We start from the raw sequence: 27,949 nt of genomic DNA on the forward strand, positions 1-27,949 counted from the left end.
GCCTTCTTCCTAATTTTATTACGAAGCTTAGCTGTACTTATAAATGTGAAGAATGTGATTTATCCTGGAACATACTTGCTTAAATTCAATGTGTGAAGTTGTTTTTTCTTCTGTACTCCACAGACAGAGGGCACACAGGTCACTAAGAGCAGATAAAGGAGTGAGCTGATGGGTTTACACTTGTCTCATAATAAACATGACTCCAAAGGAACCTTCTGATGGGCGCACAAAACAAACAAAAGAAGGGAGGAGGACAGGCAAGCAAGCAAGCACACTGAGAGTGGACATTTCACTGCATACTATTTTAAAACCCACTAAAGCAACAGCCATGAATCCCACAAAAACAGGAACCCTACCAGCTTTGACACATCCTTCTGTCATCTGACACCATTTCTACCTGGGCAAGTGGGGTGAGCCCGAGGGCCCTTATGGTATCACAAGACTTGCTGAAGCCTTCCAGTCACCCCCTGCCACTGGACTGGCATGTAAACCCTGTGCCATCTACTAGGCACGTTACACATGAAGGTTTTAAAATTGTGCCCTCCTTGAAACAAAAGCAAGGAGATGTTTGCAAAGAGCTCTTCCTACATTTTGCAGCTTTGTTTCACGGTAATTGGCAATGACTCATTATAACATGAGCTACATTGATGCACATTAATTTCTTTACTCAATTTCAGTAGACTACTTTGAACACTTTAAACTATATTATTAAACATCAGAAAAAGTATTTTCTAGTCTAATATTTTAAACACTGTGATTTATATTAAAAAAAAAATTTAAAATTGCAGCTTTCCCAGCACCCTCTAAGCCCCAAGATAAAAAAAGCAATTGCAAAACTCAACTTCAGATCTTGCCTAGCCCCACATACCCCCCAGTCATGACACAAAGAGGGAAAGAAACCTGAAAAGCACTGCTACTAGACTTTATCAATAAAACAGAATATTATATAATACACAATAAAATGCTTCATACCTGGAGTTGAAAAAACGAAAAGGGTTAACAGCTGACCTGGCACAGCCCCACATGCTCTCTCTGGAAATTGAACACAGACAATTAGGAATTTTAAGTTACCCCAAATAATCGAAGGGGATTTAGACAAGCTTGAGGAACACTTACTGCAAAGTAAGTAAGGCATATAGCCTCAGTGTGGAAGGCACTTTAGGATTTTCTCATTCACTCAAAACTCTCCTCAAACTGAATTTGCTCTGTAGATGCCCCATCTAATGATAAGTAGGTCATTAGGAGCTCTGTGATTAATTTAATAGCAGCAAAGTCAAAGCTTAAGGGTCCACATGTCACTCAGTGGTAACTCTGGATCATGATAGATCATATTTTCTTATTAAAAAAATAATCAGCAACAAAGAGGTAAACTTTAACAAGAACCTATAGCAGACAGACATTGCATGAAGAGGAAACAGGGGCTGCAGTGAATGTCTGCTCCCAGAATTCTGCTGCATCAGTAATATTATTCCCACACGAAACCAAAAAACTTAGGCTTTAACATTTTTACTTAGAACTGGGACTCCAGTATTCCAGGAGAAATATACAATCTTGTAAAATACCATTTGGAATAATGAACAACACCAATATACAGTGGGATAGCTGTACAAACTCCTATGCTGGTTGAGATTTGGACTATGTGAAACGTTCCTTTTCACTGACAAATTCTGATCTACTGCATGTGCTCAAAGAAGAAGCTTCATACAGATGGTTTTTGGAAAAAGTTCCACCAGTTTAGGGGAAAAAAGAAGAAAAACCTGCAGAAAGCCAAGAACATGAATAAGCCCCTTTAGTCCTTCTCTTTGTGGTTCACATCTTAAATGTACTGTGAAAGTAGTCTGAGGCCAATACCTAAGAAACTAGCAAAAATATTAGAATAACAATATGAATAATAAAAAAGCTCTAGCACACTAGCAGTTGAATGCATTTGCACTGAAAATGTTTTGGATCTTTTATAATGCTCAATTAAAATATCCACGTTGGCACAGGAACTGTTGAAAGTGAAAAGGAAATTTTCAGAACAACTTTGTTTCATTTATATAATTGCATTTTCCACTGGCCCTTGGAAACCTACAAACCATCTATTTCCTCAAAAAATTTTGTACTGAATGCTTTGAACCTGTCACATTTCCCTGCTTCAAGTGTATAGCAAATATTGGCTTTCTTTACTGTTTTTCCCATTTTTTAGATGCTAGATTTCTGATAATGACAGAAATATGGTATGCAGATGACAAAATTATGTACAGAATTTCTTAAGTATAAGTTATTAGCTCTATCACTGCCTAACACTGTTTTTGTTTTTTTCCACACTCTTTTCCCACTGTCCATGTAGAGTCTTTTTCTCCTCAGAAATACATATCAGGTACTTGTCCCACAGTACCAAATAAGTACAGATTTAATTTTACAACTGTGTCAGTACCTAATCAAAGAGCACTGTGACAAAATCTCCCCTGCCCCATCAGTCCTCAACTGAAAACAATATGCACTGGAAAAATGGTTACTGGAAACCATTAACACAAATGGTTCTCTTCCATGTCAATTAATTTGCAATCATCTCTGTGTCTCACTGGAAAATCATTTATTTGCACAGGTGATATAAACATCCATACATTACCTGGAAGTTGTAACTGTAAATTTTGGACACTCCATTTCAAAAAGTTCCTTTTTTAACCACTAAGCAACAGGGCAGACCAAAATACAGTTGTTGGGGTTAAGTATTTGCATGCTGAATTTCTGACAGTGGGAAATTTAGCAGACAACTAAAACTCTGTTTAGAACCTACAGTATCCAGGCACTGAAGCAAAAGGCACTCAAGCATCATTCAACCAACTTCACTGACACCTTAAAGTTACTATGCTCCTTTCTGTTTGGTGTGAAAGCCAAAGGGTTGTGGCCTCCCACCTAACCTCTTCTCCAAACCAGAAACCGTGGAGTGAAATACCTAATCCTTGCCTCTGGAACTTGAAGCTTTTCTGTGCTATGAAAATGGCTAAAACACATCTCAGACCATGTAATCAGCATAAAAAGGATCTGTAACAGTCTCTTCCCAATCCAAAATGCAAGTGTAAAATAAAAAAGAGGAAAAGGACCACTTCTGGGTATCTTTTGCACACAAACATAGATATCTGGCTTCCTGAGTTAGTGCTCTAACACCAGGCTTTTATGCCATAGGTGGGTGACTGCACCACTGCCGGCTGTCACATTTTCACACAGAGAGATGAGAGATGGCCGATGGGAGAAGCACAGCACACTCTGGATGGTTGCAACAGGCAGAAATAGGTAAGCTCAGAACTGGATCTCTTCATTTCCACAATGGAAAGTCAGGAACATGAGCTGCTCTTGTTTTTTCCAAACTACTTTAATGAACTACTACAGTTCAGAAGACCAAGCTCCAAAGAGAGCAGAGAAAACTCACAGCCACGTACCCACCCAAGATGTAAGTGGAGACATCTCTAGGAAGCTGACTGCTCTGCCCTTTGAACTTCAAAGCCTTTAACTCTTTGTTGACTGTACTGTGGGAGTGTTAATGCCTTGTGCAGGTGCTCTGCCACAGTGCTGGACCCAATCACCTATTTCAGAACTTCACAACACCTCCATCAGCACTCCCCCAAAGCAGAAAATCTGCATCTTGTCTCAAGCGCCTGTGCTGTTGTGGCTCATCTTGGTCCTGGGTACCTGCAGTACTTCATGTGTGTTGCAAGCATTTGGGGATAGTGGAACCTCTGTGCTGTGTAATATACTGACAAGGATGTACCTGTTACAGAATTGAATGTACTTGACTATAGGAATGGCAAAATATCTCAGAAATCATGTGTTGATACAGGCACCCAAGCAGTTCTGAAGTGGAAAAATTGAGTGCAAAAGGAATCAACCTGTTCAGCTTGGTAAATAATTTTCAGCAAATAATTTATTATACAACATCACTCTGTTATTGTGCTTTTGAAACTTTTATGACTGACATTTTGGTCATTATTATACTTCCTCCTGTGAACTTATTTATCAATGGTTTGACTCTTTGGCACTGACAAGCAACTGATTACAGAAACAGCAGTGCTCATCAGTTCTTAAGAGAAATACCATGGTGACTTACATGTCTGTCTGTCAGCACTGTGTGTCCCTGATTTATCATGCATTATCCCAGCACTATGATAAATATTGTACTTTTCATGCAAATAATTGAGGGACATATTTTGACAAGACTGGGACTGCTGACTTTTAATGAGTACATAAACCAAGTATTTCTTTTACTGCCTGATGTCAGCTTCTGGTGATTTCCGGGTTAATTTATTTTTCAGGCTGTTTGCAATGCTGGGCTTTTCAGCCAGCAGCAGATCCTGTATGCAGGCCTTAAGGTGAGCACTTTCTAGGGCAGCCTCTGGCCCCAGTGCCTGCCAGCCTGCTCCATGCCCCCCTGAGCTAGCAACACAGGCTAGACAAGAGGGCTCTGGCAGTTGCTGCCTCCTCTGATCCACCCTGGTCTCTTCATCATTTTCTGCCTGCCTCAGCTTTCATATTTCCTTGCTTTACCCTCTGGCAACTGAGTATATCTCACAAGGATAAATAAAGAAAAATATGACCCAGAACCTCACGCTTGACACATCTTTTGTCACTGCTCTAATGACGGAGGTGCAGAGTTTGACTCTGAAACCTGTGACTGTCATTACTCCAGGATTAGATGCTATAATATCAGCCATCGTGCTGCTTTACTCCTTGTTTGTGCTTTCAATTCCTTTATTGTGACTAGAGTAATTTTGTATGTGTGGTGGCTGTGAGGTTCAAGTATCCTTTCTGCGATGTATTCAGAATAGTAATGCTCATGTTCAAAGTTACAATCACATGGACAGTGGCACCTCCTTGGCACACAAGCTCAACACAAAAACCCCCAAACAATCTGTCTTCATATCCATCATCCAAGAGCTTCTGTTCCCTCCTCTTTCTATGAGAAATGAGGTTGTGGTGAAATCACTACTAGTCAAAGACGATTTAACTAACAGATGGGGAAACCTACCACAATCTAGTCCCGTTATGCAGGAGAAAGGAAAATGGCAAGAAAAAAAAAGCAGGTTCATTTTTTTTAATTCCTGTACTTACATGCTCATTCAATTATGCCTTGCCAAACAGTGTTCCCCCCATAATAGTTCCCTCCTTTACATGCAGTTTACATACCCGTGACCTACACAACTTTAGTGGCTTTGCATGCATTGACCTAAACACTCAGGACAATATTTCCATAAATCAGTGTAAGCACTGCTATTAAGATTTAATTGTGTTGCATGTATGTCTGTCAAAATCACAGGAACTGCCTTATGGAAAAGGAAAGATAAAAACTTATCTAATCTAGATAATGAAACAAGAAGTAATTTTGGCTCAAGTGACAGCAGAGGACAATGCTCTTTCTTTTTCTTATCAGTAAGTCAAAGTAGCAGTTCACTGAGAAGTTTTATTGTGGCTTTTCCTGGCACTGTTCTGCTATCCAATCCACACCTATGAGTATTTGTTATAGCTCTAAATTTCTTCAGGCACACAGTTCTGCCCCTGCTTTCCGTGCTGATTTAGAAAGACAAAACATAAAAAGCTGAATAACGAATCACTGGGGGAAAGAGATGCCAAACAGGTGTACAAACTGCTAACTGGGTAGTAGTAATTCATAATGTTATTTATAATTCATTCTTCAGTGTCATGCTCTTCAAGCAATTACAGAATGCCTGCCTCACTATCCATAAAATGCATTTCACATATCCAACAACTAATAACTCGAGCTTCACTCTGGAGCAACACATTTTAGTGGATTAAGCATGGGAGTAAGAGGCAGATGTACCTGATTCCAACTCATTCTCTCCTTTGCTGCATGGCCTTGAGCAAGTCACTAACCTGTGGATAATTATAATATCTGAACACACAGGGGACCTGTACAATTTAATTAGTTAATGTTTGCAAAGCACTCCAAAGATAAAAAATGCTTTATGAATGATAATCACATGCTATTGTTCAATGGCATTTGATCCTAAAGCACGTTTGTATAAACATGTTTAGAAATGTAAAATTCCAGTAATGCCGATGTTTGACAACTACCTTAAAATTACTGGCATTTCTTAGACTATAACTTAAATTAATTAACAAATTTAACTTATATTAAGAAGACATTTATACATGAATTCAATACAGACATTAAAGTGAAGCTGGGAAACACGATCTTTGAAAGTTTCTTTGTGACAGATAAAGGAAGTAAAAAAGACATACAGAATGTATCAATGAACCAATATGTGTAACTTTTACTGCAAGATAATGGTCCTCCAAATAGCCTAAGTGTTACTTTTCTTTCCTTTAACATCCAGACTCCTGAAACTAATGATTAGTTTCAGGATTAATCATTAGACCAAACAAAGTTAATGTCAAACAGAAACAGAATTTTGGACTTTAACAGAACCAGGATAAATTAGTTATTCAAGCTTATTATACAATTAATTTAAATATTTCTCTCAAAAGGAAAAAAAAATTACTCCTAGTAATGGTATGGTAAAAGCTCTAAAATTACCTGCTCAACAGTAATGGAAATTTATTCCTACAGAGGAGACAGGAAGGTATGATTTTATGTAGACCAAGGTAAAAGCACTCTTATTTTCAGGGAACAACTCTTATTTTCTTCAGGGAACAATTTGACAATACCCCTATCTCCTGATACACTTCCATTTAAGCAAGCCCTTTCAAAGCAGGAAGTGATGTTAATTTCTCTGTAGAAGCTGGTTTTGATTTACAGTTGCCATTCACCTAGCCCTCATTTCTAATGATCTTCGGGTGATGGGGAATCTTGCTATTCTGGCAAAAGGCCTTGGGACATAGAATAGAAAATTTTCATACCAAAAAATCCTAGTGCATACACAGGATGGCATCCTTTGATTTTACTACCCAACTCTCCTTTTGTCAATCATCACATATTTTAAAAAAGGAACCTTTTTAGAATATTATGGGTTTATTGGATTACTGAAACCCCAGGTTCATATTTAGTGCCTAAAGAGCAATTCCCAAAGGTATATAGATCTTTCAAGCTCTTGAAGTCCTTAATAAGGGCTTCAGGCCAATTCATTTTTATAAACAAACAATTTGTTTCTGAGCATTCAGATTTTGCTAGAAATAGCTTTATAAAATGCCATATAAACCCACTGTAGAATAAGTCAGTACTTCTTTGACAAGCTGTCTGAACTGCATGTAGGGGAAATCACACCTGTAGTAGTTGGGGTAGGTCAAATTTAGATGTACTAAATCAGCTTCTTCTCAAGCCACAGACTTTCAGCACAGCCTTAGAAAATAACATAGAGGGTGTTTCCTCATATGTAACTTCAGCACTGTAAAGTTCTATCTCTCTCTAAACCACTTGTCCAGGTTTATTTACAGATGCTGGGGAAGACAGATACCTTTTGAAAGGTAGTTGAGCATAACTGAAAAGATGACTGGACCTAGAAATATCTCTCTACTAAAGAAATCCAAAATACTTGAGCCTAACTTTTAGATATTTTGCATTGTGAGAGATGTGATTTGCTGCAACGTTATGTCCAAATTGGAGAGTCCAGCACTACGCAGAGGCTGCCTAAGGTAGCTGAGACACAGCACACAGTGCCAGCTCAGTAGTACCCTTGGGTCAGTAGCCAACGTCCAACCCAGCAAACTTTTCACTGCAGAAACCTCTTCTTTTCTGCCACAGGATACTTACTTGAGACTGCTGACAAAAAATGAAACAAAACTAGAACAGAAACATCCCTGAAATAATGACACAGTGGGGGTACCAACCATAACACAGATGCCTTGCAGGGCTCTATGTCATTATTGTCTTTCGCTTACGTATTGGCACAAATGCCTCTCAATACTTTTAGCAAGTCAGTTCAGTTTGTAGAACAGCTCTGGAGGAGGCCAAGGAGAAGCCTCACCATGTTACAGCCTGTGGGGAGGTCAGAGGCCCATAGACAGTTCTTTCTGAGTGTGTGGTCCAATTTCCCTACAACTGCAGCAACTATGTAACCTTCTGCCCTAAAGTCTTGCTGCAATGGAAAAATGCATCCCAGACTTGGGTATTCTTCATGAGACAAGTAAAATGGAAATTGATATATTCCTACAATTTCACTTCAAACAATTAGTGTTCTCCAGTGGAAAAAAAAATAAATCCTTTATTGAGGAATTCTGGAGGAGCACTAGCCAGTTCTCCATATGCAAAATCACCACTCAACTGTGTGCCAGCTTTAAAATGAGCACGGGCAGATGTACCAGAGAAGAGGGAAGCAAAGTTCACACAAACACTGCTGAAACACCCTCGCTTATGTTTTTTGGAGACTCGGGACAAAGTATTTTGTCTGCAAGTGGAAGAGAAAAATGAGGTGAAAGTTCCCTATAATGAATAGCACAACAGCAGTAACGATTGCAACCGAAGCAGGAAAACAAACTATACCAGTGTAGAAAATGAACGGCTGATGGAAACAAAGATACAAACTTCTAAAAAATAAAAATAAACCACAGAAGTTGATTTACACTGAAGAAGAGAAGGGAGAAAAAAAAGAGATCTAGGGAAAAAAAAAAAACAAACCACCAAACAGATTTGAAAAGCATGTACTAATTTAAGAGAGTACATTGGAATGGTGCTATGCTGTCTGTCTGTTGTGGAGCCTCCTTTTTGTTACTGCAGTATCCAAAATGAACTCCTACTGTATTGCAGTAATAGATGCCAGAGAATTTAAAAATAAAGTAAGATGATCACATTAGCACCAATATATCAATCACATAAAGTAGCCAATGAGAACAGGGGTACGGTCCCTAATCTCATTTTCATACAAGCACTCTGAGGCACCCAGCTCAGCCCAAAGGGGAATTCATGTTAAAGGTTAGAGCAGTCAGATACAAATGACAAATCCCATCTCTGTGAATTAACTGCAGCTATAACTACAAGTAGACAGGATTTCCTCTCTGAAACTTCTGTCTCTCCCTTACTCTAGAAAAACAATACACTATTTGAAGCATCATCAGTTTATATGCACAGTTCCTCTTTTCCTTGACATCTGAAAGAAAAAAATGGTTCCATCAAAGGAGTTTCCTCCACTTACAACACCTAAGGAGAAAAGAAGTCTAGAGAGAAAGAGGAATTTCTGCACCTTTGGATTTTTACCAACATACTGGTCAAAAGCTCATGCTAAAAATCACCCTCTGCCTATCCTGCTTCTGCACTCAGGTTCTGCAAGTAGGAGATCTCAAATTGTGCATATTCAGGGAGGTAGAGCTGCATGCTGTAAAATAATGTATTTTACCACACAAGTGTGCAGGAAATAAGGAGATGAAAGCTCTGTTCAGGGTTTGCATTACTATGTGCCATGGAGATGGCCCCTGAGGCCACTCTGCATCAGTTCTGCCTACGGATGGAAAGGCTGCCAGGCTGAGGGAAAAGCATGTTGCCTCTATGAGGGATCCTAGAAAAGTTTTACTGGTCTTCGAGAGGTTGACTAATGCCTTCTCCTCCCTTGGCTTCATAAAGATTTCCGGAGCGTATCTGAGATTTGGTTCTGAATATATGATGCTATTCTTGCTGTGTAATAAGCATCAGTGGTGTCAGGCATATGGAGGCAAATCTGCTCTTTGTTAGATGTTACATGTCAAAATGAGTTTGTAAAACATGCCATAGGAAGGATGAAATGCTGCTTACAATGCAAAGCCCACTGAAATCTACATAATGTTGCAATATTTATTATCAGCCAGAGCGCATTATCTGAGATTAATAAACAATTCTTAGTCCGTATTTTGTAAGACATAGCAACTTCCATAAACCAGCACTGTCACAGGAAGAAATTTCACTGAAGTACCCTGCTTGAAATAATGACTTCATTTATCTATAACTTCACATTATTGATTGGGTTTGTTGAACTGAAGAACTATGAACTCATTCCGAAAGAACTACAGAGAAAGAAGTCTGGAAGCTTAGCCAACATGAAGCTTGCAGCAAGAAGGTAATTTCCCTGAGAAAAAATAGTCATACTTGGTCACCTCACAAATATGCAAGCAAATTACATTCTGTTTGTGTAAATAAGAACTAATGTCAAACATGTGGCTCTTAGTGTTTCATTGTCACAATTTTTATTCCTAAGAATTTTGTTCCTGTAAGACTACAGTGGACCCGAAACAAAGCAGCAACATAGGTGGATGCCACCCAGTTTAAGAGGACAAGAAAAGCAAAGCTTTCAAACAGGCATTCCTAACTGTCCTGTGACCCAGCTAGGTAAGTGTCATTTTCAAAATAACAAGCTTAAAGATGGCTGCATTAAAACAACAGTTTCTCCCTAAAAACTGATGAGCTGATTTCCCTGTGGTTAAAACGTGGCAGAGATGGAGGGAAGATGCAGGAGCATTCAGTACAGTGCTGCCACTCTCAGTTTCTGGCACAGTAGCTCCCCAGTCAGGCACTGTGGATTGCCTGGCCTCACCTCGCACCAGGGATCTGCAGCGCTGACGTGTGTCCCAGGCAGCTGTCCGCGCCACCCGTGGACGATGGAGAGGAACGGGAGCTCACAGCCTGGAGTCTCTCTCTGCCCCTGTATTAGAGAGCTCCAACAGGGCAGAGGGATTGCTGCCTGAGTGTGTGTGCTAAGTACTCCCATACGCAGGGAGAAAGGTAACTGGCTGGGATGCAGATACCCAGGCAGGCAAGATGAATCCTGAGCCCCACCGACAGCACACAGGGAAAGGCAGGAGGCAAGGAAAGGCAAGGCACTGAGGCAATCCCTCACAGCCCCATGCTGTGTGAGGAGCTCTACAGGATCAACCCAAAGCAAATTCCCACCACCAGATACTGAAAATCCCAGAGTCTGAACCCCCTCACTGCTCTTAGAGAATAGGTGGCAGTAAGCAAATATATATACATTTATATATTCATAATCCTTATGCAGAATAATTTAAAACATGTCTGAAAAACAAGGAAGAAAAGATCAACTGCTGTCTCACACCTGCTACCAAGCACCTACAAATTGGTACTGTGTTTAACAAAGACAAGACTGTACAATACCAATTGGTACTGAAGAAAAGGAAGCTGCCATCGCTTTGGAAGTACTGTAGTGTAGTGTAGTTCTCAGTCACTCTTTGCAAGAAGTTATTTTTTTTGGGCATCTATTCACCAGAAAGAGATTACAAGCTCACTTAGAAAACAACATACTCTGTGGGACAGTCATCCAGACTCGAGGGCCAGCCTGCCTCCCTCAGGCACCAAGCTTTGACCTACACTTTACTGACTGCTGAAGAGGTCTTTCTATGCATGTCCCTATGCCTGGTTATTCAGCAGAACAGTAGGTGCCTTTCCATGTCCTCAGAGGAAATTCCTGTCTGCTAAGTTTAGATGCTGAAATTGAGCACACAGGATCTCCATCTGGAAGGCTTCAGAGGCACTTTCCTCTCTGCAACAAGGCTATGTAGAATGAGAGCTTCTTCTTCAGTGGAGTCCTTTGATAAACATCTAATATTAAGGTACATATTAGATGCCTAAAATCAAAAGAGAGCCTGCCCGTAAGGCACAATATTGCAGACCAAGTAAGAAATAGACTGAGTGCAGCAGCATGAAGTGCCAACATTCCTTTTCAACTCAGCAGCTGTATGTGTGGTGTCTGTGACCGAGAACGAAGTAAAGATGACAAATTGCAGATCACAGTCAAATTAGATTTTCCTAATGGGGCTTTTGAAATAAACTAACAGATTACTGTTTAAATAAAACCTGTAACAAGAATGAGTTGATGTTATATTATTAAATTTCTTAATTTGATTCTTAAGCTCCAGAGCCAGTCAAGTAATACTCAATATATTTAACTTCACAAACTGGAATTCATTGTACAAAAGCTTAAAAACGCTTCCCATGGTTTGACCAATTCTCTAAGTGCTCAAGCAATATCCATCACAGAGAACAGTATCTGCCTGCCAGTCATATATTAAAATTATTTGCTAGTGCTCCATACTTCCTTTGTTCAGTAATTAGACAGTGCAAAATCATTTACTGCAAAATCATGACGTATTGTTTTGTTTTTCTGGCTTACTATGTGTGCTATAAATTGAGAAAAAATACTTAGCACTTCAGGGCCGGCTGTTGTGACTAGAAAATAGAAAATACATATGGGACCTGCCTATCAAGCAATAGCCTCACTGGCAAAGAAACCCTCCCCTCCTTTATCACTGTTAGAAAGGGAGCCTGCTAATCACCGAACCAACACCTTGTCTTGCCTTGCTCACGAACACCTCTCTCTCTGCTTAAGGAGAATATTGGTTTGAGATTCACAGTTATGGTGCTTGGCTGGAAGATGAAGTACTACATTCCAGTGAAAATGCAAAAAAAACCCAAAACCCAAAAAACCCAAAGGCAGTACCTCCCCAAACATGGCTTAGAAATGTCAGCTCTTTTAGCTGTTGGTGTTCAGCAAAACAAAGCAAAACATTTTTAGATACCATATTAAGACATTTAAAATGCATCTATAATAACATATACAATAGCAATGTCTAATGGCCTTCATTATACCATTTTTATTTAATAATGTCCAGAATTCCCATATTTTGAACCTCTCAGATAAAGTTAACGTGTTTTGTGGGTCTAGCACAGGCTTCAGTGCCTGGAGGCTCTAGTTCTATTTCCAGCTCTGCTTCAGACCAACCCCACCACAGGGTGACCTTTACACATAACCTCATTTTCCTCACCTATAAAATTGGGATATTAATACTTATTTACTTCACAGTTGGTTCCCTTCCAGCTGCTACAGTGACTGACCAACCTCATGCATCTGCAGAATTGCAAATGTTCATGATAAACTGCTTCTTTAGTTTCAAACAAGCAGTGCAGGTACTAAATTAATAAATTATTTGTCCACCCCGTTCACAAAAGTACACAGAAAAATAACCGCAGTGGAAAATTGTTCGAAGACCCTCAGTAATTTCCTTCCAATTACACTGTCCTTCAGGAGAAATGCTGCTAATTCCTATCTGACAGCAACTACAATCAACTTCCCGATGCTGCTTTCAGTCAAGGAAAAATGGTTTTTGAGTGGTAATCTAACCTGGTCTCTCTCTGGAGAGGGTATAAAACCACTGCAAGCTTTCCAAGTATATAAAGGGGAAGAAACAACTTCAATATGAAACTCAACCTAATAATGAGGGCAGAGAGAAAGAAAGGAAAATATCATGAGAGAGACAAGAGATGCAGTCATCTCTTCCAAAAAAGGGAATAAATCTCCAGGGAAAGGTGCTGGCAGGTATGTTGCCCGCAGGCAGGAGGACAGCCCTGCAGCACCAGTGCCTCCGTCAGCCTGGGAACACCTCAGCAACACTCATCTTGTCTGGGAACATGATACTTACTCTTGTACTGCTCTGGCTATGGAGAGCGCTGTAGATCCAGTTTCATTAACGCTATCTAAGGTCACATTTGGCAGGTCGTCATCATCACTGTCACTTTTAATTTGTCTGGGAGATAGGCCTCGGGGGTCCATTTGTGCTGGAAAGAGACATATAATGGATTAATGTGAGTGTGCTGAAATTAATCTTGTCCCAGAACAACATCAGGGTGCACAACACATCTGCCTGCTCTGGCCGGAGAGCACTGCTTGTGCTGAGCTTCCCAAATCAGCTGATAGGTGGGCAAAGCCACCCAGTGGTGCCACAGCTGGATGTGAGCACTGCCAGGGGCATGCAGGTGTCTGAATTCACAGAGGCTACACCAGTGTACCAAAACATCACTGCTCAGACAGCATCCAACAAAAACCCAGTTTACTCTCAAGTAACTTACTCTGCCTGACTTCAGAAAGGGAAGGGAAAGGGTTACATCTGCTTTGTACAACACAGAACACTCAAGAGTACATTTGACAGCAAAATTTCAGGAGTGATCTCTGATTCTGAGCATTCATTGTGAGGTATCAGGATGGAACCCATGTCACTCCACTCAATTAAAATTTAGGCATCTAAACCTCCAGTCATCCTGATTTCTGACATAATTCAGTATCACTGTCGGCCTCTGAAGGATCCTTCACTCCACACTATGTGCAACCTCACACAGGCAACCAACATTCAGGTGACCAGTATCAATAGGGTTAACACATTTTTTTGAGAAGTTGCCCAGTTTCGGGTCTTACAAATCTCTGAAGATCAGGAATTGCAGGATTGTTTTACCTGTCCACAGCTCACAGTATCCATACTGCATGGCAATGGTGTAAGTGCCCAGGTGCTGGCAGCAACAGCTGCAGGGATGTGTACGAGGAGCAGCCAGGGCTGCCCTGTGGCAGACACAGTGCTGGGCACAGCTGAGCCCTGCAGACAGTGGCGAGGATTCAGGGAAAACAGGTTTAAGAAAAGGCAAAAGAACTGGCCAAGAAAGGAGTGACTGAAGAAAGTGTGAGAAACACTTTACATAGAGGGTGGCAGAGCACAAGAACAGGCTGCACAGGGAGATTGTGGAGCCTCCTTCTCTGGAGACATTCAAAACCCACCTGGATGTGTTCTGTGTCACCTGCTCCTGGTGACCCTGGCTTTTCGGGGATGTTGGACTGGTTGATCTCCAGAAGTCATTTCCAATACTAACAGTTCTGGGATCATGTGAAACAGCTCTGCAGATACCAATGTGCAAGGAGATGGAGAAGGTTCTTCATAATGGGGAAGTCCCCGGAGGAGACTGTCCTGATGGGAACTACTATCTACAGGGAAACAACAATGGAGCAAGGGAACAGTGCGAGGAGAAAGAGCACCAGAGAGGAACAATTATGGACTAACCACAGCCCCCAGTTGCCATGCCCCTGGGATGGGAGAAGAGCTGGGAATCAAGGAGTAGAGTGATGGAAAAGGGGGTTGGGGACAGTGGTTCTCACGACACAATCTACTTTTAATTAGCAATAAATTACTTTTCCCTGTGCTGAGTCCTATTTGCCTGTATAGGTAATTGGTAAGTGATCTCTCTGCCTTTATCTTGAGCATTGAGCTCTGGCACTTTATCTTCCCCACTGTTCTGTGGAGGAGGAGGAGTGAGAACAGCTGGGTGTGCACCAGGCAGATGGCCACCAGAGTTAGCTTTTCTGCCAAAAACATACAGGAAAGGAGAGAACAGAAAGGCAGGTGACCTGCCTTCCCTCTTATGCTGCTTGCTGTCTTTCAAAGGGGAAGAAAGCATAACTCGGCAGGATAGGGCGAGGGAAACAAGAGATGGGTATAGAGGGGAAATATGGGGCACAATATGGGTGACTTGGGATAGTGCTGAGAGGAACTGGGGGTTGTTTGTGCCACAGACAAACTTCAGAGGTGATGTGGAGAAAGAGGCATTTCTCCTTACTCATGAAATACCACATAGGATTAGTAAGTGCAGAGAGACACCAAAAGCAGCTGGAGAAGAGAGTAAAACTGGAGAGATGTCTGACTCTGCAAGGGAGGCACAGCAAGGGGAAAGACAGGCAGAGATTTGTGTAAAAATGTGTTTATTTTGTCTGCTCTGGTGAAATAGGGGAATTCATGGTTATTTATTTGAAGAGCTAAGTCTTGCAGTTTGTCAGCTTGTGCTCTCCTGTATTGCAGAGCAGACAGGACACTTTCTTCGGGGTCTTGCAACATGACTTTTGAGAAAGGTATTCATTCCTACTCAAGTCTGCCTAACCACAGACCTAGACAATAGGTATCACAGGCTCCCTTTAGAGATCATGAACAGTGCAGTGGGCCCACAGCTAGGGAGCAGCTCCAAAAGTCATAGTTAAATCTGCCATTATGCCATCATTCTTATGTTACAGTGTTTACTGACTCTACAAAAGGAACTGAGTTACAATGAAAAATGGGAGGGCTGCAGACACTTCAGGAGCTGTGCAGCCATAACAGTAGGACTGATGAATAGCTGGCTCTTGAAAAGAAAGCACTCCACAAATGAGTGATGAATCCAGGGAAAGCTGGTCTTAAATTTTAATTTATGTCTTAGCTGCAAACCACCTGTGAGTAAAAGAACACTGATTGTAAAACAACTTTCAGCTGTGGTTTTTATGTTACAGAACTTCATAAGGAAAATGCTGTTAAATATATTCAGTAGGCTGATGGAACAACCCCTTCTGGAACCACAGTGCATTTACAGCTGCACAGTACTTCTTCTACTACCTTTCTACAGGCACAGGTTAGGTGCCTCAGTAATGCTGGCTACCTCTGGACTGCTTATTATTTCTTCATGTATGGTAAACACCTTTTGCTTATCCAAGCAAAGGCTGTTGACAGTGAACCATGACCTACATGAGACAAACACAACTTAGAAATTGTTAGAAACATTCAATTGTTTTAGGCAGAATAAGCACCATTCTGACTGTGCTTCTTAAAATCACAATTTATACATGATGATATTCAATGTGTAACCTCAACCTGAGCACTAGAGATAATCCGGTATTTTATTTAAAAGCAACTGAACCACCTAGTCATCTGATTTAGCCCCAGAAAACTATTTGGAAAGAAGTACCAGTTCTGCCTTGCTCCCTAATGCTCCTTCTTAAAAGAATGAGGTTATTACTATGTATTTCATTAATTCTGAATCTAGAAAAGATTATATTCTTTTCACAGAATCACAGAAAGGCGTAGGTTTGTAGGGACCTTAAAGATGATCTAGTTCCAGCCCCTCTGCCATGGGGGCTGGAACTAGACTCAGTTGCTCAGAGCCTCATCCAACCTGGCCTTGAACACTTCCAAGGATGGGGCATCCACAACTTCTCTGGGCAACCTGTTCCACTGCCTTACTATCTTCTGAGAAAAGCTTTTATTTCCCCCTTAAAGGTCCCCCATGAATTTCATTAAAAAAAGTTATGCTTATATCTGCCCAATATTTAAATGTGCTAAAAGTGCTGCACTTGTGAGAGCTAGTTATTTGTACACAGAATTAAAAAATTGTAACAAAAAAGCTATGTATGTTAACTGAGGTTTAATCTGACTTGCAGTACAGCAAAGGTTTTACATAGCTAGTTCAGAAACTAAACCTAACTTGAAATGATGGAACTTGTTACATAACTGAGTCTGTAATACAGTTCTTACATGTGAATTCTGATCCCTTAAGTGTGAATACACCTACATAGAAAGAGATGGTATACATGTGTATGAACAATCTTACATACTTTCGTTCTCTGTAAAACATGTTGTTTCATTATTACTGCAGATTGCTGGCTCTCAAGATATTAATGAGACTCCTATGATATCTGGTATTGATTTTAGATTACTACAGGAATGTGCCAAGATCACAGCTCTCAATTACCTTCTCCTTGCTTCTGCTCAGTAAGTCCTACACTGTACACTTCCAGCATAGACACAAGGTTGCGAACACCATTTTACCTTTTCACCCAGGGACAATTTACTGTACCCAATGGGTACAGTTTGCCCCATCAGACAGCAATATTTAAGCATACAATGAGGTGCTGCCACACATAAGTATGGAGAGGACAAAAGGTGAGGAATGGAAATATATCAGTGGGTAAATTCAAAGGCAGGTATTTCAAGCACTGCTATGTATTTGCAGAAAACCTAACCAAAGACTGTAAGTAAATAAAAGAATGTTCTAGGGATTATTTCCTTACTTTTTACATCAGCCCATATATACATCCTTTTTTGTCTCTCTCTTTGTCTGTCACTTCCTTCCAGCTTGCAGACGTGGGTGGCCGAGGCACTTGGGAGCTGAGGTGACTGACCAGGAGGCTGAGCTTTGCTGCTGCCAGCTGGTGGAAACTGGCCTGTTTTATCATCAGCAGGGCTGCAGCTGCTAGGGGAAAACAGCCTTCAAAGCTACTCTCCGACCTGAAATGAGCCATGTGAATAACCAACTGGCCAAAAGCCTAACAGATATCTCCTCCTCACCACTCTCTGCAGTGTGCAGACTGCAGCACAGGACTGTTACACATTAGGAGTTCGTGACTCCTACTTATGTCAACAGCTCTGACTTTCTCTTGGACATCTAAGAACAACTGTCGAACTCCTGGCACCAAGGTTTATAAATACCAGCCTCAGTTCATAAGCACTGAATTAGAAGTAATTACTGGCCTAATGAACATCAAACAGGAGAGGATGAAGAGATGCAGGCAAGAGATAGTTTAGCAAATGCAATAAAAAAGGTGGAGGACAAGTGAGTAACAGAATGCAACTGGCAAGCAAGGTGGAGGAAAGTCCATAAAACATGCCAATGCATGTCAATCTCACTTCATGCTGTACCTTGCTCTAACAGCCAAGCTTTTCCTTGAACTCAGGACCATGGGTCCAAAAGGGACTTGTCTGGATCACTGAATCAAGTCCTCCCAAACACAGGCAGACACATTAATTAATAAAGCTCAAACCCTAAACCTTAACTGGTTTTCTTGCCCTTGCTACGCCTCTTGAAAGGCAAGATTTGTCCAACAGAGCTATCTAGTGGTTTTGTGAAGTGTGAATGAGGTTAAGGCGAGGCAAGCAAAAAAAGAAACCAGTCAGAGACTGCTGCTTTCACAGGACAAAGGTGCCATTGAAAGAGTGCACAGGAGCTACAGAAGCAAGCTGTTAGCTCTCCATGCTGAATAGACTGGTGAGCCAGGGGAGTTAAGAATGTCTGCAAGTGCTGAAGACTGCAAGCAGCCATGTTGCTTCCCATCCTTGTTAGCCTCAAGAAACAACGATCATTTTTTGCTAAGAAAAGTAGAATTGCTCATGATGCACACAAATACATGCAATCACTTCTTAATGCCCCTTTGCCAAACTGTACCAAAAAGGAGCTTCCCTCTGGGCACTATGAGCAAATTCACTTCCTGCATTTGTTTTAAGTGAAGATGTGCAAATGAATCTCACGTAAAGCACATACCAGCCAGTAAATACTACACAACTTAAGTCTATCATCATTAATATTGTATCTGCCAGCTGCCAGTAGGAAAAAGCCTGATCTGATATAAGATATAAGCCTGATCAGATATAAGCTTGCTTCTATTTCTGTCAAACTGAACAGTTTGGGGCTTTAAAATTTATTCTGGCTGTGGGGTCATACAATACCTGATCCCACTTCTGAGGACAAAATTGCCTGTTCTACAATGCTGGAAGATATTTAAATTTGCATAGTAGCTTTTTAATGAACACTGCATACATTTGTGCTTTCTGGCACACAGCTACATTGGTTTTGACATGGTACAGGATTAGCCATGTCACAGAAGCACAATCTCTGGGAAGGATCCAGCTTGTCGGTCGCTAAGGGCAGATGAACCCCTTGGAACAGGATCAATCCTCTACCCCCACAGGGGAATAACCTGAGCCCACAGCCACACCACCAGGGGACTTTTTTTCCTTCTTCCTAACTGGTGCTCCTGCCCACATTCTGCAAACTCTTGGGAAGGAAGGGATTGTGGACTTAAATCGCTCCAGGCTGACAAGAGCCCAGCATCCCTCCTCTCACTTCTCACGCATGTGCTGCTGATACTAGGATGGTAGGTAAATCTCCTCCCCATCTGTCACACTTGGGTTTCCGCCAGGTATGTCCTAACATGTTTGCTTTTTTTCAGTGAATAATCAGGGACACACACCTCAAGTGCTCTGATGTGGTCAGACAAAGCCAAGCACTGTCAGAAGCCCTGCATCTGGATGTCTGCAGGTGGCATGAAAAGGGCCATACACCACAACACTGCTGTCACCACTGGCAGTTCTCAGTTACTGCAACCTGATTCACTTTCCCTAGTCAAACTTCCTGCGAGTGAAAGGGAAGAAAACTCATCCCATCATTAGGCTCATGAACATCCACTAGAAATAATTTTATGTCTACATCCTATCTTTGATTTAAAGGCAAATATGAAACCCTTGGGCTAAAGATGAATGAAATATTTAAGAGCAGGAGAAAATTAGGTAACCATTAAGAGTTTTGCCTCAATTTATAGCTAAGCCACATAGTAATTAACTGATGTCGAAATGACTCTGTGAGATGATGCTTGCTGGTATGAAAGCAGAGAGAAAATTTCAGCATCCTGAAATACCTCTGTCTCACTTCAGCTTAAAAACCCAGCTTTCTGCATTTACTTAACTTCTCAGCTAATAACTTTGTAAACTTAGCCACATGTAGGTTTGCCAACACACCACACCACAATAAGAATCACTGTTACGCTCTTAAATTATTAAAAATCTGTTTCTGCACTTTGAAAGGACTTCCAAATTCAGAGTTTGCTTGCTTTTGTTTCACATTTTAAACTCTGCTTTCTCTGAAGGTTGCCTTATCAACCTGCTAATCAAAATGATTGTTCATGATGGGATTTCCAACTGGTCCTCCCATTCCCCCACTAGGGCTTGCCTGTCAGAAGCAGGGTTACATGGCTCTGCAGTGGGCAGTGACACCAAGACCTGTGCTAGCTGAGACATCAGCCTGGATGGTAGGGAGGCCCCTCCAGCCTTGCCAGTTCAGATCCATGCCTGGTGATGGATTTGGTCTTGGAAACACAGCCACAGATTTTTTTCTGATGGAAGTTTAAATGAAGCAGAAACATGGGATGCCTCAACAAGCCAAAAAGGGTCACCTTTGCTGTTTCCAGTAAACTCCTCTCTGGTTGATTTCAGTCCATGTTGGCATACAATAGATTAAAGACTGTCTCCAACTGCAAGTAATGCTACTTTGCACTTCCATTAGGAATGGAAAACAAAATACCACCCCACATGTCAAAATTAACATTAATAAGAATCTCATTACTACTGCTGTTACACATGTGTGTCCCTGTGTCTGCAGAGCATGAAGGACTGAAGTAAAAACAGACATTTGCTGCCAATGCCTAGAAGGATGGAAATGGAAAATATGGCTAAGAAAACTGTATGGCACTCATGTTTTAGCACAGTATACAATTAATCTGCCAGCATCAGAAACACTGCAGTTATGAATACTGCAGTGTCTAAACCACAACTCTGGATCCTTAATTTTGGCACACAGCAGAGTTCAGTATCTGAAATATTGGAAGAAAGCTCCTGACCAAGAGTAAGTCTTCTGCTCTTTTTTAAACTGAAACTGTCTTAAATGTCTCTGATAACAAATGCATCTGGGCAGATCAAACACCAAGCAAAGGGAAATCATCTCCATCCTTCTTGCTTACTCTTGGAAAATGGGTTTTACAACTGTGGAAGTCAGCCTCACACAACAGTTTGATGTTTGAAACAAACGAACATCCTCCTTCTTTGAAAGTTTTTTTAGAGAACAGGACACCAGCATGGACTTAGCAGGAGAGCATCAAAAAAGACTGCAACAGACATCACTATGCATTTTTAACGGTGGAAGCAACACTTCCAGATGCAGTTGTACAGGAGCTACTTAAAATTATGACCTCAGAGACTGTGTTGTGCTCAGGTTTTTTTAAGGCATTCTAGGAAACAAAATCGTGTCTTTACAGACCTACCAAATGCACGTGAATGATGCTATTCACGATTTCCTTCTCCTAAGCTGGTTCATACTGTATAAAGCACATATATGGCATTTTTCTTCCCATTTAAAGTTCATTATAAATGCTTTATGCATTGGAAAAATGCTCTGAGTGCACCAATCAGATTTTTGATCAAAACAGCTTGGTGCCTGGTAGGGGCAGCAGAATTGGTCGATTTATTTCATAAAACTTTATGTACAAAGCAGCAGTATCCATGAATGTAATGGTCAGAATACAGAGTCTACAGGGGTAATTTTTATTACAATTTATAGCAAGATTACCCATACTCCACAGTTTTCAGATTTTATTAAGATTTTATGGGACTATATGGCTTTAGCAGTTAACTGCACCTAGCAGTGGTTATAGTTCACAGAGAACAGGAACTGGTACTGAATGCACAGTGTAACTAATCTAGCAGAGAATATTAATTGCTATGATCCAATCAAAGGCAATATTTAAAATCATTTCAACAGTCAAGTAATTTGCCATAAACCTGTAAAATAATAGCTATATGGAGAAATACAGAGGTAAGAGGGATTGCACGGATGTAATATATGCACATAATTAAGCATGTCTGTCTTTGGGTTGTATACATAGAAATACAAACCCATTTTTTAAACAAAGGACTTTTCTCTTTCTAAGCTATTTCAATGCCAGAAGACCTCATCTACACAAAAAAGGAAACTACTGATATTTACATCTTGCTGAGCATCCAATATACAAATACTCTGTGATCAAAAGTAAACAAGGAAAATAATAAGGACAGAATGTATTTAATATTAAATAAAATACTGTGAAACTACCACACAATGGTAGCAGACTGCAACTTACACACTGCAACAGGCCAGAGATATTTTAGACTTCAGGAAGCTTCCAGCAGGTTGGTCCAAGGCACAGTAAAACCCAAGGCAGAGAGAAAATAAATGAGAAGTTTTAGGCATGTGTTTCTGCTGGATCCAAATTCATGGGATAAAAGCAAGCAGATCAAAGCTCAGCCCTGGTGCGAATACAGAACTGAAGGGCCAGAGGCATTCTTGGTGGGGAAGACAAGGAACTAACAGCTTCCAAAAGGTGCAGGGACTCAGGATATGTCAAAGGAGATTTACTCATCCCACTTATGTTGGGCTTTGCAAATCAAGCTGGAATATGCCCCTACCTCATTCCCTTCCTCAAATCCCTCCTAGCTGAAAACGAACAATGAACATCAACATGAACAATTCATATTGATGAATCTTAAAAAGTCATTTGCTTCTACAGTGAAAAAACCCAAGTATGTCACTAGTGAATCACTAGAAGTAGCACTTTTCTGGAAATTTAAGTAGAAGACTGTTTAGGGAAGTCCCTATAGTTAACTTAATCTATTTTGTCTTAAATCAACCTCCTCAGTTTCAAATACCACAGAATATCTTACAGCCTGTGTTTTAGCTCTTCATTCTGGCAAAAACTACTGCTTACTCTAGCTCTTAAATAATGTGCACCATCTTCAGGAGCACAGGTCCCACCGTGAACATAAGCCTCTCCTCCTGCCAAGCCACTGCCAACATCCTGTTCTTGCTTTCCCAGAACCTCTAGTGTTTCTTCCAGCTGAACCAACCAAACAGGGGGAGACAGATCCAACATTCTGGGGGGCAGCAGCGGGGGAGGTCGACCAGCTGAATATGTACAGCCACAGAAGATTTTTGTGCTTAACAACAAAATGGTGGTAGCTAAAGTAGAAACTCCCAGCCTCAAAGCAACTCAAATCCAAAATAACCATCTACTAAAATGCAGAAAGGAAAATCACTCCACATGAAACAAAAAAGGCAACACTACTGGTTTTAATTAAAAGTCTCTTCCATAGCGTAATTTATACAAACAGACCATATAATCTGACCTCTAAACATATGGAACATCTTAGTTTCTATCTTTTAACTACAAATTGCATTTACTTTTGTGAAATGAACTTTACAGTAGGCAGAAATAACAGGCTGCACTTTAAAAAACAATAAGGGCAGTAGGTAATGCAATCTAATGGTACTACCTGTTTGAAGTCACAAAAAATTTGCAGCGAAAGATACTGCATTTACTACTTATTAGTATATCCACAGTGAAGAATATGCCATTTGCAAACTGTGAAAAGACAAAACCTGTGTATTTTTGCCAGGTCTATATACAGGTATAAAATAGTAAAGGTCCAAGACCATGTCATTACAGCTGGTTATGCACAAGGGAAGCAGACAAAGTTGAGTTGGCAAATTTAAATTTATAATGTTCTGACTGGTGAATTTTGCAAGTGATTGTGCCCTCTTAAAACATAAAAACTCATAAGAATGAGAATCCATAAATTTAATTCCAAAATCCCAGAAATATCAAAGTTGCACCAGCCATTCGTCCACCATTATCAGGAAGGAGCTTCTAAAAGGCTCTTCAATTAAGGCATTAACTCCTCTGAACTACAGAAAACAATTTTCAAGGATATTGTATTTGGCAAAACTTTCTGCTAGAGGGACACGATTTGCCAGTAATATTCATGGATATCTGCTGAAAGCAAAGAACAGTGGTCCAAACCAAGCATGAGGTTCACGTCATTAGAAACAATGAGGTTCTACAGTTTTTCATAGGAAAAAAATAAAAAGCTTGAAAAAACTTTTGAACATAGAAAATGCTACATTTTTTTTTCCTCTATGCTCAGTCTCAGGAAGAGTGGAATAGTTTTTCTTCTTGAAAATTTCCTCTTAAAGGAAGAAAAAAAAAAAAGAGAAAACACAGGAATAGCTTGAGGCAGATGTGCAGGATGGAAAATGTTAGTCTCAATGGTTAACATACAGGCAGTCTTGGAGCAACTGAAGATGGGGTTTTAAGGGAAATCACAAGGCACTCTTATCCATAGGCACTGCTACCTGCTGGGCCTCTAACAAAACTTTTAGCAATGCTTACATTGCTAAACAGGGAGCAAAAAAAAGCAAGGAAAAAGTTTTTCTGGGACCATAATGCTGTTTCATGGAATATTTTAATGTACAATAATGTCTAGTCACCACCACCTAATCCTCACAGAAAAAACCTCCAAGCACCTTTTAAGACTGTGACAAGAGCAGTGACCACGGAAGAAAGTGAACTTTGACTCTGCCATGTTGTGGGGGTGGCAGAGGGCACAGTCTAGCCCTGTGGTGTCCATGAGGACTTGTGCCTGGCTCCCTTTCCCTGTGTGCCCGACAGCCCTAATGCATTACTTTGGTTTATGTGTATGAAATAATGAGAGGAGAAGGTTGTAGGGGGCAACTTGCACAGCTGGGCTGGTGCTGTGGGGGCTGCAAGAGACCCCACTGCCCTGGGATCTCCCTTGAGAGTGTCCTCCCCAATGGATGCATGCATCAGGGCAGGAAGGTGCATGGTCAGTAGAGGAGTCTGTATGTAACTGTGTGTGTTCATAGCTGAGTGCTGTGGTGTCAGCAACTTGTAGGAATTTACTGAGATTTGTAAATGGTAAGTGCTGTATTACCGACACCAAAAATAGTGTTGTCTAATTACCTTCTAATTAAGCATTGTTAATAACTTCCTAAAAATCCAGCAATCCTTGTTTTGATTTAGACTAGGTTTTTAATCCTGCAAAAGCATATCACTCTGACATAAGGGTGCTTTTGCAGCATGACAGCCCTGTCTCCCACTGCCAGCCTTGGGTGTAGCACAGGACCTGATGGGATGCTGCTGGCACCTTATACATACAAGGGCTACGTGTCTTCAAAACAAAAAGAAACCTTGCAAGCAAAAAAAAAAAAGGAGAGAGGAGGCAGGATAGACAGCAGAAATACACAGCAAACTGGGAGGCAGAAAAGGAGATCTGAGATTCTTCTGAAGGATGGTGAGACAAAGAGACAAAGAACGCCATGATGAATGGCACCATGGAGAAGGATGCATAGAGGCAGAGGAGAAGATGACAGTATTGGTTAGAAATATTAAGAGAAAAAGAGGGGGAAGACAAAGCAGAGCTGCTGAAAGTGGCACTCAAAGAGCAGTCAGCAAGATGGGAAGAACTAGAAAAAAAATAGAGAAATAGAAAAAGACGGGGAAACAGAAGACAAGGTAGCCACTTCTTGTGCCGGAGAAAATTCAAACAGAACATGAAGAAAGAACTATTTGCTTGAACTGCCTAAAAAAGCAGCCACCAGGAGAGTTTTGTCTGAGACAGAGAGACAGACAGAGAGAGAAGGCCTGGGAAGCATCAGGGGAAGCAGAAAGCCACCTGTGCAAAACACCTGGAGACACTATTAGAGGGATGGTGACAGCCTGGGAAGGTTTGCAAAAAAAACTAAAAATTAAATGGTTCTAGTCAAACCTGGAAGGAAGAGGAAAATTCAGCATGAGAAAAATAAAATTGGGAATAACAAGGAAAAAGCTTTTCTCTATGCCCTGTTTCCTGTATTTGCTCCCCATAGCACCTGAAACCTAGAAAAACAGGAGACATCTAAGCTCAGGTCTGATGTAATTTTTATTAATTTTCACATTAAAAATATCTCTTTTCAGGAAAGTGCCTTAGTCTCAATTGTGTGAAATGGGCTTAGATAAAGGTTTATGTAAAACATAACTTTAAGTGCTTCCCAACTGACACTCCTAGATCATCAACATCGTCTCTGAATTAGCACCAATGCAGGAATAACATAGGGATTATGCTGCTGATGCTGTCTGTGGATCAACTGTTTCAGTGTGCATATTTTTCTGTTTCTGAAAATTAGCAGCATTCATGTAGAAGTTGAAAGCTGTGACTCTAGATGACTTCAAACCTGCATTTGTCCATCAGCTAGTAAAGGATTAGGAACTAATTCAATTTGGTAACAATGTCCTGTTAGGATCTGTGTAACATTTATTTCTTGTTATCAGCACAAGAGCTGATCATTGAAGAGAATTTAGTCTGCACACAAAATTATTTAATTGGCTAATTTGTGCAATATCACTGCATTTAATTATTTATATTGTTTTGCATTGAAGAATGATAAACACTCCAGCAAAAGCTGATAGAAGATTACTACCTAGAGTGGATTGCTGCCCAATTTACTTCTATTGTATTTATTTAAATTAACCTGAACTTCTTAATCAAAAGAATTAAGGACAACAAAATGAGCACAACTCATGAGAAAAAATTAATAAACTGAAGAACTGTTAATACCTTCTTTTACTTTAACTGTGCATCAATAGATGATGCAGGGGCTAATGGCTAATGACCTCTGCCAATTAGAGCACAAAGGCCACATTGTCAGGGCAGGTCTGAAGGCATGGAGTTCATGGGCTGAAATCCCTATAGCACATTAAAATCTGGAATTTTGTTGATGAAACTGGGGTAGTGAATTTCCAGTTTTACAAGATCAGGAGGTGCTTCCTATAGAGGGGACTACTACCACAGCCAACTAGCACCTTTGAAAAGAAAACAAACAGGAAAATTTCTCAATGGGCTCATGGATAGCGTGCACCTTGAAGCTCCAAAATCAAAATACAGACTAAAACTTTCTTTTTTCTATTTGTTTGGGCTTTTTTTTTTTTTCTAGACTACATGGTACAAAGTTCAGGTTTTATTCCTAATTTCTTGACAGAAAGGCACAAAGGGCTAAAATTACATCACTGTATGAACTGCAATAAAACTTAAACCATAATTTTGAGGCTTAAAACTAGACTCAGATCAACAATGAGTTCATTTCCTGTGTCCAAGCCGACTGAGAGGGCAGAGTCCCAACTTGGGTAGTGAGGGAACAGTATGAGAGTCAGAGACTAATAGACAACAGGATACCCCTAAACATCTGAATGACCCATCACTGTAGTCCTGTACAATAACACACAGTTGTCAGTTTATGAAAGACAGGCATGAGAGGTAAGGAACAAGTTTTTGAGACCTGCTCACTATGCAATTAGGAACACAAGAGATGTTATAAGACTAAATGCCCTGCAGTCTCATAAGCCCCAAGGTAAGGTTATCTGTCAATACCCTCCCTTTTCTGTCTCAAGCAATACCTCATTTCAGGGGAAAATTACTGTATTTTATTCACTCACGTGCAATGAGCCTTGAAATGAGTATCTCATTCCTTTCCTCATATTCCCATCTCTGTCACTAATGCCCCCTTTATAAAGCTGTGCTTTCAAAGTTTCTGGGCACATCTGTTTTTCCTTTCCTTTCTCCACCCATCATCTCACTACCCCTAACAAGTTTTTGCTCCCTCAGTAACTGTTGGGTTCGCAGTCTTTCCTGCTTTCCAGCTCCCCTTTCTGTGTTCTTTGGACACCTCAAGAGTGTATCCATCCTTCTGACATGTGCCTCTTCCTCCCTTCCCACCTGCATGCGCCTCTTGGGTCCTGTGTCTGCAAAACTCATTCCCAACATAAACATTCTGGGTGGCTTCCTTCCCTTCTGCTGTTTAATCTGGAAGAAGAAACCTAATTCCAAGTACTGCACTGCCACTCCTTAAGCTTACTAAAACCTACTTCTCTGCACCTGCTAATGCTCTTTGGTCCACAAGCCTTTCCTTCACACATTCCTAGAGCCTAATGATTGTTTTCTGTTTGCCGGGGAACAATCCCTCTGACATTCCTCCCCTTGCTAA

General features: G+C 40.7%; 1 protein-coding gene across 4 annotated transcripts in view; it reads right to left on the reverse strand.

Annotated features, from left to right (window-relative positions):
* KLF12 (Kruppel like factor 12) overlaps positions 1-27,949 on the reverse strand; it is a 228,749-nt gene that overhangs the window by 58,395 nt on the left and 142,405 nt on the right. For 3 of the 4 annotated variants that reach the window (XM_041471240.1, XM_041471238.1, XM_041471241.1), the window contains 2 exons: positions 13,354-13,489; positions 973-1,032 (listed from right to left, as the gene is read on the reverse strand). In XM_041471240.1, the coding sequence (XP_041327174.1) occupies positions 973-1,032; positions 13,354-13,489 (196 nt within the window). The remainder of the gene's footprint in view (positions 1-972; positions 1,033-13,353; positions 13,490-27,949) is intronic. The other variant, XM_041471239.1, reaches the window with a different exon arrangement.

This window comes from Pyrgilauda ruficollis, unplaced genomic scaffold, assembly GCF_017590135.1.
Source record: "Pyrgilauda ruficollis isolate IOZ18807 unplaced genomic scaffold, ASM1759013v1 scaffold26, whole genome shotgun sequence".
NCBI classification, from domain to species: Eukaryota; Metazoa; Chordata; class Aves; order Passeriformes; family Passeridae; genus Pyrgilauda; species Pyrgilauda ruficollis.